At 43.2% G+C, this 13,206-nt stretch overlaps 1 protein-coding gene across 1 annotated transcript in view; it reads right to left on the bottom strand.

Moving 5' to 3' along the window:
• CYB5R4 (cytochrome b5 reductase 4) overlaps positions 1 to 13,206 on the bottom strand; it is a 138,260-nt gene that overhangs the window by 84,599 nt on the left and 40,455 nt on the right. The window contains exons 3-5 of the mRNA XM_066605006.1: positions 12,179 to 12,279; positions 6,482 to 6,566; positions 4,006 to 4,047 (exon numbers count right to left, since the gene is read on the bottom strand). Coding sequence (XP_066461103.1) covers positions 4,006 to 4,047; positions 6,482 to 6,566; positions 12,179 to 12,279 — 228 coding nt within the window. The remainder of the gene's footprint in view (positions 1 to 4,005; positions 4,048 to 6,481; positions 6,567 to 12,178; positions 12,280 to 13,206) is intronic.

The raw sequence follows: 13,206 nt of genomic DNA, 5'->3' as shown, positions 1-13,206 counted from the left end.
CAGCAATGACCTTCAAGCCTCCATAGATCTTCCATTTATTTTCAGAGTATTTGATTGAGTGAAGCATATACTGCAGTATTACATAAGACTGCTTTGCAACACTGGCATAACTGACTAACAGAATGCAGCACATTGCCTTTGTGAAGCGAAACTGCTTTTTAACTGGTTTTTGAGGAGTCTATAAAAAGCCTCCACTCTAGGACAACTTTATAGTGACGCAGAGCCGACCTCAAACCACATATGTTGATTAAAAAAAAAAGTTACATCATAATAGAAGAAATACACAAGATTTCGTTCTCAGAGTCTATAGATTGTTACACTTGTTTCCGGTTGGAGAATATTCCATTCTTGCAATCTGGAGCCCAGAAGTTCTGCCTTCCTTTTACTTACGACTAAATCATAGAATGAAGGTCCATTTATACGGGACGACTGTCGGGCAAACGATGCCTGACACTCGTCCCTGTGTGTCCGCGCTCCAGTGCTGTCACATGGGAGCTACTGGTGCTGGCTCGCTCACGGAGCGGCCAGCAGGGGGGCGGGGCAGTGCAGGAGTTTCTCTCCTGCCCCTCTCCATTGAGATAACACAGCGGCCGTTCATTACTGAACGGCCGCTGTTTAAACTGAACAATGAGCGATAAGCTGATCATCCATTGTTTATGCTGCATAAAAGATCAACGATAAGCTCATCGACAGTCGTCCCGTGTAAATGGACCTTAAGTTATCTAAATCTGCCTGTATTAAGAACCGTGAAGTTAAATGTCCTGTAGGTTTAAATGGAGGATCATTTCTTTCACTGCTTCATAAAAATTCATTCTCTTCCTACATTATCTCATCGTCCTCATTTTCGAGTTGTTCTCTTGAAGGTTGTAAGAGGACAGGAATAGTTTCAGAGTGCGATACAAGCCTCACTGCAGCCGGCAAATTGGTTAGTCCTTTTGTTCCCTCCATATCATAAGTACCCCTAATGACATTGATGTATCTGTACCTTTCCACCAGTTTATTCATTTTACATAGCAAGTGGCACAACAGAAATGTGGGGCCCAAGTCTTGTCCTGATCTCTGATTTCACATCCAAACGAATGCTTGTAGGCCCAGTATTACAGACATCATCTTCATATTGGCCTGTTTAATGTGAATGGAAGCAGGCAGGAGAGTTCTGTTACCCACTCCGCCTCAATTCACTGAGCAATCGTGGCTCCTGTGTGAAAGCACAAGAGCAATTATAGCACGGACGACAGTTGGTTGCTCATGCACCCAACAATCGTCCCATGGAAAAAGACCCTAAGAATGCTTTGAAAAACAGAAGTGTTAGTAGTTTATTTTTGACAAATACTAAAATGCAAAGTGAATGAACAAATGTGAAAACTAAATCTAATCAATATTTGGCATGACCACCATTTGCCTTCAAAATATCATCAATTCTTCTAGGTAGGTACACTTGCAAAGCCAGGAATTTTGTAAGACTGCAGTCAGGTATTTGATTAACCAATTATGAAAATCATGACTATCACCTATTTGGTATATGTAGGTTAAAAGAGGTTGTAGGTTAACATACAAGTGAAATTGAAACAGCTGTGTGGAAGGATTAAAATTGGGTGAATACCAGCCAAACTCCGCTAGAAAGGTGAGGTTGTGGAAGACAATTTCAAGTCACAGGTGATACACAATGGCAGGACTGGGCACAGCAACAAGACACAAGCAATCCATCAGCAAGGTTTCTCCCAGGCAAAGATTTCAAAGATGTGCTGTTCGAGCCCTTTTGAAGAAGCACAAAGAAACCGACAACAAAGATGCAGCGGTAGTCAAGCAAACAGTGCAGCAGATGTAAGACATATCATGCTTGCTTCCCTTCAAAATCGGAGGATGTTCAGCAGTGCCTTCAGCTCAAAACTAGAAGAAACCAGAGATATGCAGGTACTGCACATCAATCTACTGATCGAAGAAGTCTGGTAAGAAGTTTTCTTTATGGAAGTTTTGCATCCAAACAGACGTTCCTTTGGCATGGAAACAATGCCAAGCGACTCAACTAAAGACAAAAACATAGGAACTGGGGTGCAGAAAAATAACAGCAGGTGCTCTGGACTCATGATTCAAAATATTAAATATTTGGCTGTAACAGAAGGCAGTTGCTATGCTTAAGGGCACAATAACTCAATGCAGTCAACAGTGAAGCATGGTGGAGGTAGCTCGCAAACTTGGTGCTGCATTTTTGCAAGTGAAATTGGGGATTTGGTCAGGATTAACAGTGTCCTCAATACAAAGAAATACAGGCAGATACTTATCCATCATGCAATACCATCAGGAAGCCATCTGCTTGGCTCCAAGTTTATTGTGCTGCAGAACAACAACCCCCAAAATACAGTCAATGTCATTAAGAACTATCTTCAGCATAAAGAACAAGGAGTTCTAGAAATGCTGATGTGGCCCCCAGAGACCCCTGACCTCTACATCATCGAGTTTGTCTGGAATTACATGAAGAGACAGGAGGATCAAGTCTACATCCTCAGATCTGTGGTTATTCCTCCAAGATGTTCCCTCAAAAACTGTGTGCAGGTCTACATAGAAGAATTGATGCTGTTTGGGAGGCAAAGCGTGGTCACACCAAATATTGATTTCATTTAGATTTCTCTTTTGCTCATTCACTTTGTATTTTGTTAATTGACAGAAATAAAGTGTTAACACTATCTTTAAAAAGCATCCTTACATTGCAGCATTTCTTCCACAACTGCCTAAAAGTTTTGCACAGTAATGTACTGTCTCAAAAGTAGACAGAAACTAACTTTCTTTACAGAAGTATAATATAAAGCCAAAGTTCCCAAATAATGAGCTCTAAAGGGAACATTTCCTCATAAATATTAGTCGCTGCAAGTTTATTGTAGCCAAAAAAATACAGAAAGTGTGTTTTATACCATTTCCAACAGAATGACATCTGCAATGCAGACAATACTGTGTGTACATTCTCGCAAGACAAATATTAGAAGATTAATTCTAATATATGCTGCAGTCGCTACCGGGAAAAAGTTTTTGCAGGATGTTACTTAACATTGAGGCAAGGGTGCCCACACAGAGTACACTAATTATAGTGAGGAACATGACTGAAAAAGCTAGCCGTTAACCAATATTGTGTTCCATCAGTGACATCATTACTGATAAAACACTTGAATTGCAGCATTTAATCATGTGTTGTACAAGAAAATCCATGTGCACAGAGTATGGCCAATTTTGTATGTGGAATATCACTCCTATCAGAGTTATCCGGTTAACACTTAGCGTGAACTAAGCTGTACTCAAACTTTTTCTTTTAATAAGAACATAAATCTAAACACTTCCCATAATATATATACATAATTTTCATTTTTTCCCCCTAAAAAGTAGGTGATAGTGACAATGTCTACCATTACAGCTGCCACATGGTTTAGTTAACCAGTCCATTTTGGTAAATGAACAGCCAAACTGCTCTGCTGTACAGTGTTATAGAAGCTGCTGTGACTTAGGGCCTTTTACACGGGACAACAAATTAAATTCCTGCGATCAACAGAATCTGAATGACTGTCATTCAGTGTAAACACATGCACAGACTTAATGACGAGTTATAATTCTTTCGCTGCTCAGTTTACGCAACTGGACGAATCGGCCCGTGTAAACAGGCAGTTTATCTATAATCAACTGCCCATTTACTGTGAATGGAGGTGGGCAAGCCAAAACGATATCCGGCCCGCTCTGCCTCCATTCACTGAGCGATGGTCGTTCCTGTGTAAAAAGCACAGAAATGATCATCACTAGGACGATCTGTCGGGCATTTAAGCCCCATAGTTCGTCCCGTTTAAAATGACCCTTGCTGTCAGCGAGTCTGGGTAAAAAGCTCTCTGGCACGCTGGTTTCACCAAATGCGAATGGCTAATTAGAATAAAACTAAGTAAATAACATCAGAAATTATATGTATGATTGTAAGGGTAAATCTAAACTGCAAAAAAAAAAGATGCTCGATACTTATTACAAACTGACCATTTTTGAGTGCTTTTTTTGGGTTTTCAGTTGATGTCAAACCTGCAAATTAAAAGTAAAAAGAGACCATATTAGTTTGTGGTTTTAATGAAAAAATAGCAACATACACTAATGGGAGCGTATGAAGATTAAAAGGTGGAAAATTTTCAGTGTATGTGTTTCTAATACAGTCGTAGTTCAGTTCCAAAAGGCAAATGCATAGATATATGAACAGAAAGACCGAAAGCAATTAGGCTGCAACACGCTGCAAACCACGTGGCAAAAACTCTTTTGTAAAAAGCAGTTCTGTTCACATTTGAAATTTTGCTGTTAGCAATGTGGCCACCAGAGTAATTCTGGGTCAAGAAGGGTGTCATCGCTCCTTAAGGAGAGCACCCAAAAAGTGTGTGGAGACTCGTAGGGGGTGAGTGGGTCAGGGATGGAATTGTCTCTCCCCAAGGAGAGCACCCAGAAGGGGTGTGAGAAGACACCTGAAAAGTGAGTGAGGAGATTCATAAGGTCATGCACGCTCCTCTGGGTACATTATGCAATTAAGGAAGGTGGAACAATATCTCTGCAGCGCCACCTATTGGATGGCAGCATTCCTTCCTCCTAATCAATGTACGAATTTTTAACAAGTCTGTAAAACAATGATTGGGAATAGAAATTCAAGCCAGAAAACCATACACAGACAGCTGTTTCTGAGTGTTCATCCCTCATTAGTGTGCCGTAGGTTTCTTTATAAATTTAACGCCCAGCCGTACCATGAACTAAAATTTCAAATCTGTGCCAGTTATGGCATAAATTATATTAAATTTGTTTAGGTGGCTGTGGACCTGCACCTTCTGCAAAGGCCTACCTACTTCTTTTTTTTTTTTTTTAAGTGTCAAGCGCAATGGAAATATGGTTAACTGGCACACCGTTCTACACAAGTAGAACATGAAATGCAGAAATGCATGACCATAAATGGCATACAGAGCTTGGTCAATAAAAAAAGCATTGATTTGTAATGGCAATCATGGCTTTTACACGCAGTTTTCACTTTCAGGGCAGATTTCCTAATGCAAAAGTTTCAATTTTCAGTGCAAAAAAACTGATTGACATGCCTTGCACCACATTTATGTATTTTAAACACTTTTTGGAGGTGCATGTGGATTTTGCCCATTGATGGGGTTAAATCCATGCATGACATAATATGCAGCACAAAGTTGCAACTCAGCTACAAATTTTTGCTGTAGTTTTTAGAGGCAGAGTCAACACTGAAAAATCTGCACTGGTTTCATCCATCTGAGCCTACCCTTAGGCTGGGTTCACATGGAGTGGAAATTTCGCAGAATGTCCGCTGTGGGACCACACGGAAATACTGCAAGATTTCAGCGGCAGGAATGCAGCTTCAAAACTGGCTCCATTTGGCACAGGTTTTGGAGTGGCTTCGGTGCCTGCATTTTGCTGCAGTCATCTCTCTCCATAGAGAGGAGAGGGGCAGCAGCGGAGACAGTGCTAAAATTGACATGCCGCAGCTATGATTTCCGCACAATGTCAGTTTCAGCGCAGCTCGGCCGCAACGGCTTGTCCGCAGTGTGTGGATTGGATTTTTACAAATCTTGTCTACTTTGCTGGTTTATCCCGGGATAAAAATTGCCGGCGAAATTTCCATGCAGAAAGTCCGCACGGAAATTCTGCTGCGATTCCGCCCCGTGTGAACCCAGCCTTACAGTGCCCGAAATTGCTGCAGATCTTTGATTATCAAGCAGCACCTTTGTATATGAACTTAAAGAATCAGCACCCTCATTTCTAATGCCTACAACCTTCCACAATTTACCGTATATACCGGCGTATAAGGCGACGGGGCGTATAAGACGACCCCCCAACTTTCACTTTATACGCCGGTAATACAGTGTAAAAAAAAAAAATCATTACTCACCTCCCCCGGCGTTCTGTCGCGCTCCGGCAGGATGTCGCTCGCTCCTCGTCCCCGGCGCAGCATTGCTTTCTGAATGCGGGGCTTGAAATCCCCGCCTCCAGAAAGCTAATACACACGCCGTCAGCCAGTTACAGCCATTCAATGACAGCATTGAATGGCTGTGATTGGCTGAAGGCGCACGTGGCTTCAGCCAATCACACTATTCAATGACATCATTGAATGGGTGTGATTGGCTGAAGCCACGTGCGCCTTCAGCCAATCACAGCCATTCAATGCTGTCATTGAATGGCTGTAACTGGCTGACGGCGTGTGTATTAGCTTTCTGGAGGCGGGGATTTCAAGCCCCGCATTCAGAAAGCAATGCTGCGCCGGGGACGAGGAGCGAGCGACATCCTGCCGGAGCGCGACAGAACGCCGGGGGAGGTGAGTAATGATTTTTTTTTTTTACACTTTTTTTTTTGGTATTACCGGCGTATAAGACGACCCCCGACTTCAGAGCAGATTTTTCGGGGTTCAAAAGTCGTCTTATACGCCGGTATATACGGTAATTATATTGTATATCTCAGCCTTTACCTTTCAATAATGAAGCATGTTTAACAGCCATCCTCCCAATTAGACATTCTTTAAGCATTGATTCATAATTAACCCAACGATGAACCTGAGGAGACAAATACGTATCTTAGAAATATATATGTCCACAGAACTTGAGCATACAGAAACAAGAGGGAAGAATTAAATGAGACAGACAAAACATTCTCAGTTTCTTATTGAAAACGACTGTGATCAACGGGTAGTGCAGCTGAAAGCAGGGGTAGAGATAATAAAAAAATATCATCTAATCTTCATCTATATTCACAGCTATTTCTTCTACATGCTACAGCAATACTCTAGAAAGTGTTTAACCATATTTGCTATCTTTTATAAAGAAGTTTTTAAGCTCTGTTTTAGGAGGGAAGCCTATTGTGAATTAGAGTTTATATGTACCTTGGCAACGGTAAGGCCGTGTTCACAACTGAGCTGGAAGATCCATTTGGAGGTTCTATTGCAGATCCGGCACAAAATACCGGAAGAAATAAAGCTGCATGCAGAGCTTTTTCTTTCGGTAAAATGTCAGGCAGCTTAGCGGAAATAGAACGGACTCCATTGTAGTCCTTGGGGTCTGTTTTGTGCCATTTGGTTCTGTCATAAGAAAAACCCATTCGGCCAAGCAATTCCCCTTTCCTGCTCCCCAAACGGAACAGGAAAACAGAACCCCCGCCAAAGATGTGAAAGCAGCCCTAGAGGGTTAGAAACTGTTGATATAAACTGTTAGTATGCCAGCAATCAACAACTGTGTATCATTGACTGCTGTCTTCTTTGCTATTGTTATAAGGGTACTGTTGTATCTTGACTCCACCACAAAAATGGGTGGAGACCTGGGATTGTGGTGTGGGAGGTATAGGGTACGCCCACAGCTGCTGATTGGCTGGGCTGTGCCATACTTTCAGCATTCCCCCAGCTTCAAGGGGCTTTACCGCCGGGCTCCCTGCAATGGCCCCGGCTGTAATTGTGTTCCTGTCGGCCTCCCTACAATATGGCATGCTGTACCCGCACCCTAGAACCCTGCTCTCTGACAACGAACAGCAGCTGGGAGCACAGAGCGCCAGGGGGACAGTGAGGGAGCGCTGACGCTTGCAGAGCAGACTGACAGCGTCTGGGTAGGACACTCTCAGTGGCCGGGGATAGACAGCCATGGCGGGTCACAGCCGCAGTGAGCCAGGGAGCCCAGGCAGTGGGTTCGCCATGGGAAGACTCACAGCAGTGGGGTGACGTGGGGTCGGCATGGCAGATAGGAGGCTAGACACTGACAGCAGCGTCTTCGGCAGCTGAGATACGAGTGCTGTTGTGGGCGTCACCAAGCCCTACCCTACAACTCAACCAGGCCAACCCAGGTCTCCACCCATTCTTCCGGTGGAGACAAGATACAACAGAACCTGTTATACGTTACACTGTTGATAATGTTTTTACTGTACTAATATGCACTATGCTTACAGGCTGTAAACAGAAAAATTTATATTGCACACTTGGAACCCCCATCGTTCTTCAGTATGCAGCCCCAGGACAGCTTGAAGTGCAGGTAGTAGAGGATTCACATGTGCACCTCTACTTCATGCACTTCAATGGGAATTTTTCCTGTAATACCAAGCCAGGCCACAGGAGTGAAAACAGTGCTGTCTCCTTCCAGCAGAACTCTGCTCCATGCACAGACCTGTCAGCTTATCGGCCAGAGTCCCAGGCAGTGAACCCCCGCCTATCTACTATTCATGGCCTATCCTGAGGCTAGGCCATCAACAGTTTAAAGCTAGATAACCCTTTTAACACTGCTGTCTACACTTATGTAAAGAATTTATGGTAAAAATATAAAATAGTGCCCAGTAGGAGGACCTCTAAACAACTACACATAATAGATCTTCTATAGACTATATAACATATTTACCCATGTGTTCCACTATTTCAAGAACACCAATGGTGTGTACTAGGTAACAGATGTAAAGAAAAAAACTAGTAATATATTCATCCTCGATGCCAACCCACTCAATGCATTCCATATACAGAAGAGTTATACTGTTCACTTAGGCCTCATGACAACGGCCGTGTCGGCCAGCGGAATATCGCAGAGGACTCTGGACAGGGCGCCCCCCCAAAGACCCCATACTTACCTCTCTGGAACCGCCGTGTGAGTCCCGTCCGGCAAGCCAGCATGTATGCGCAGTGCAGCGCATGACTCACCAGCGGTGACGCGTAATCATGTGATACTTCCGCTGTGCTCACATTGCGTGACGGACGGCTTCCATTGACTACACTCGTTTTTCCGTGGCACACAGAACATTTCTTTTGCGATACTTCCGTGATTTCTTTCACGCTGCAGAAATCCGTGGTAGAATTCCGCAAGTTGCTTTGAGAAAGTCCCGCAGCACACCGTAGAAATGCACAACTCGTGCAGAGGTTCAACAAAAGAAATGCCAAGCCACCTGTGGGTCCACGGACCTCCAGTCCCAAGTATACTACGTAGACTCCAAATGAAGCGGCAGCATCAATGCTGTAGAAAACATATAAATAAATTTATTGCTCCATAAAAAAAGGCAACGTTTCGACTAGAAGAGTCTTTTTCAAGCCAGAATTCCGCAGCGTGAACATTGAGCTATTAGGTTCAATAAAACCTAATAGCTGCGGGATAACGCAGCGGATTTACGCCTCGTGAAAATTAGTTAATGCCCACAGACGGATTTCTGCTCCATTTCACACATCGGAAATACGCAGCATTATCCCGCAGCTATTAGGTTCTATTGAACCTAATATCTCAATGTTCATGCTACGGAATTGTTCATTGAAGCATGTGAATTTCATTTGTGGATCTTTCGGTCTGGAAAACAAATCACAGCATGCTTCATTTTGCTGCAGATGCTGCAATGAAGTCAATGGAAGACATCCAATTCATTATACACCCGCAGCTGACACTGTGGACAAGCTGTGGATCAGCGGGAAAGCAGGAGTTTGAAAAAAATTTACTGCGTATTGTGAGGGATTAGCGTTTAGGATCGGTAGCAACTTGGGCATAAGCAGTCAGAGACAGTGACACATAGGATAAAGTCTTTGGTCCAGGCTTTGCCTGGGTTTATTTCCAAGCAAACAAAAGCAAAATACAGCCTTAACAACAGGCAAACATAACATAAATCCTGCTCGTCTGAGCACTTACTATACACGTAGCGTCCCTGTCTACCCACTGGTAACAAATAGCTCCTGCACATAGCCAGCCAGGACTCTCAGACCTGCAAAGGTCTCAGCTCTCTCATCCCACACGCTGGGCTAGCCGGGCTCCCTGCTCCACAGGGCCCTCTCTCTGGCTCTCAGCCAGATGCTCTCTCTGGCTCCCAGCCAGACGCTCTCCCTAGGCCCTGTAGGCCCAGGCTTTATATGGCCTGGTACCAGCCCCACCTGGTACGTGGGAGTGACCATCCCACCCTTCACTTTGGTCATTCCAGAAAAGCCGGCCCGGATTATGCGGCTTGGAGCTACTTACTTGCTACAACGTGTCAGTAACTTAATGCTACTGACACCATACTGCCGGCTTCCTCCACCGAACCCAGGCTGCTCGGTGGCACGTACCTGGCCAAGTGCTCCCCAAAGCCTCATAGGAGAGCATCCTAGGCGAAATATATATGCCCTCCAGCACTTTGCCGGTCACCTTCTCACAGTATTCACACAATGCGCCAGCCGAAGCGCCCGCAAGCATCCGCAGTCCAGAAGTAAGAAGATCTGGAATGGGATGCAGAAGACCCGGACAGGTAAATATCTGGAATATTTAAGTGTCCACACCAGGTGTTTCCTCTGGACAGCCAACCAGGATACTTGAAGGTGGGAGGGGGGGGGGGTGTGAGAGTATTCTTCCTTGTGATTTGATGTTTGTTTATATATATATTTTTGGCCGTGTTAATGTTTTAACTTGAAAAAGACCAAAGTAATGGTTGAAATGTTGTATGTCTTGCCAGTGGATTTGAATAAAAGATGCTTCTTTGAGTTCTAAGAAGTCTCCTGAAGAACGCTTTAGGTGATGCTCCCTTCAATTACTTCTGCTCAAGTAAATAATTGTCTTTGGCCGCGAGCAGGGTGGGATTCCGCTGCGGGCTCCCACAGGGGGTATCCGACTCGCCTGTGGACATTCAACCAAATTATGATCACCAAATCATTCCACTTTACAAGCAGATATGATTTAGGAAAAAGTAGCCAACACTGTCAGCACGACACAGAACTCTTTGGCCCTTCTGCAGGCGTTTCAGTCAAGGTTTCTGGTGCTTTTTTTTCTGAATAAAGGTTTTTATTACATTTTTGCATCAATACAGATTAAGAAGGTTTCTGTACAAACCTATTGCTATGCAGCCCAACTGAATGCAATACATTAAATTAGTATGTTGTAGAATAAGATATCCTTTGACCATGTACATTGAGAAAAACAACATGAACAGAACAAAAAAAATGAAAATAAAATGGGAAACGGGAGTTTGAGTGCTATTGTACTATTTCGATGGAGAAGAAAAGACAATCATCTCTAGGTTCATGGCACGGTATGTGCCCTAAGGTCGGCTAAGATCCTGTCACAATCCGTCTTGACATCTGAGAAATACCTGAAGTCATTGGAGAAGGTCACATCCTGGGAATTTATGGGTCCAAGAGTCCCACCAAACATGAAATGTAAAGGACCTAACCTGTCTAGAGTGGAATAAGCTTTCATATAGACAATATTGGGAAACCAAATCTATCAGGGATTCAATAGATGGATAGGGGGTGGATCTCCAATTTCTTGCTATCAGGAGAGCGGCTGACTGGAAGATATGGCAAAGCAACCTCCTTTTTTTCAGTGGGTAGTTGTCAATGCCTATAGCTAATAAGGCCAAAGTTGGATCTATTCTAACATGGGTGTTGGCTAGCTCGGATATTAGTTCAAAGATAGATGTCCGCCAAGTTTTAATTTTTTGGGCAATCCCAAAAAATTTGTAGAACAGATCCTGTTTTTCCACAGTGCACCAGCATAAACTCGAAGAACCTAGGAATAGATGTGCAAGTTTAGAGGGGTGATTATACCATCTCAAAAGTAGTTTGTGAATAGTTTCTTGAAGGTTGGCGCATGAGGATGCCCGCAAGGACCACTTTATGGCCTTGAACCACTGTTCACTTGAGAAGGTTTTACCCAAATCCTGTTCCCTGTTAAGTAGATGTACTCTCTTTGAGAACACTGCCTCTCCATTAAGGTATGCATAGATAGCCCCCATATTCTTAAAATCTAGTTTAGGAGAATTAAAGAGAAACTCATATACTGTATTAGTTGAGGAACTTCATGATTTAGTTTTGGGTGGGAAGATAGGTAGCTTCTAATGCATGGTTTCTGGTACTTTTAAAGCCAAGAACTGGACAACCTACAATACTTACTCTTGCCACCAAAATAATGGAAGCCTACACAACCCGTGTGAAGTCAAAGGGTGCATTGAACGCCTTTCAGATCCGCCCTACAATGAAACCAGCAAAATATTATGGTTTCATTACACATAGATCCACAGAGCAGTTGTGAACATAGGCTTACTTAATGCTATTTATTTGCAATTCTGACCTTGTCAACAATGAAGACTGCATTGTTGATGACAACAATTCATGTGCGGACGAAGTGTATTTCAAGTACAGTAGTTTATCAATGCTATAATATGGAACAGATATGCTAACATTGTGTTCTCACTGTACCTGATCAAAGAGCTGAGTCCCATCTATCCCGGCAGCTTTCATGAGCTCCTCTTCTCCACCAGGGTGGTATTCCATGTAAGGAGTAACATTATACACTAATCCTGAAAAAAATGCAAATTTTAATCAAAGTTTCTATATGAGAAATTGGAGGCAACGATCTATATTTTTGAGATAGGAGCATCTAGCATTTATAAAAGGTCTATAAATAATTTTAAAAAGTGAGTATTGTAAAGACGATCTTTGCAATATTCCCAGAAAACCCAATTAAACTTGATTGAATTTATGTGAAGGATTCTCAAGAACAGCATTTCCAAGAAACCAAATGCGAAGGTGCACATAAGCCATAACCGTGACAATGACAGTAACACGAATCAGGACTCATACAAATTCAATACCTGAATAAAACTGCTGTCTATATCCATCACATAAAAATGCAAGGTTATTAGCTCATATTTTGATCAAAACATGGGGCCCATGCGGCACATCCAGGCGAACCTTTTTGTATAAAATTCCTAACTTTAAGACCATCAACCACAGCAAAATGGCTGCAGGCATTCTACAACGGAATTTTGCAGTGGCCAAATCAAATTTGGCAGCGTTTTCAATTTTGGATCCGTAGGAATTTTAGGCTGGTGTCACACGACCAGATTTCTATTGCAGAATCCTCGATAGTCACCCAAGCGGACGATCCAAGGTATTCCACACACATTAAAAGAATAGAACATTCGCATAGTCTCTCAGATGAGCGAACAACAATTGCGAATTCCGCAAGCAGAAATAAAATCCCAGCATGTTCTATTTTTTTGCGGATTCCGCACAGACAACTTCCATTGATGTCAATGGAATCCGGCCGACCCGAGGCCCATTCGCAACTGACATTGCAGATCTGGCACGGGTACCCACATCATCACCTAGCGCAGGGAAACCTATGTATTTTTTTAAACATCTCTACTGCGCATGGCGGCGAATGTCCGTGGTCATCCATATTACAGTGAATAAGGAACGCGGGGTCGCCAGCCGATGCCAAA

This window comes from Eleutherodactylus coqui, chromosome 1 (genome assembly GCF_035609145.1).
Source record: "Eleutherodactylus coqui strain aEleCoq1 chromosome 1, aEleCoq1.hap1, whole genome shotgun sequence".
NCBI classification, from domain to species: domain Eukaryota; kingdom Metazoa; phylum Chordata; class Amphibia; order Anura; family Eleutherodactylidae; genus Eleutherodactylus; species Eleutherodactylus coqui.
Note: the sequence above shows the minus strand (reverse complement) of the source record. Positions and strands in the feature narration are given on the sequence as shown.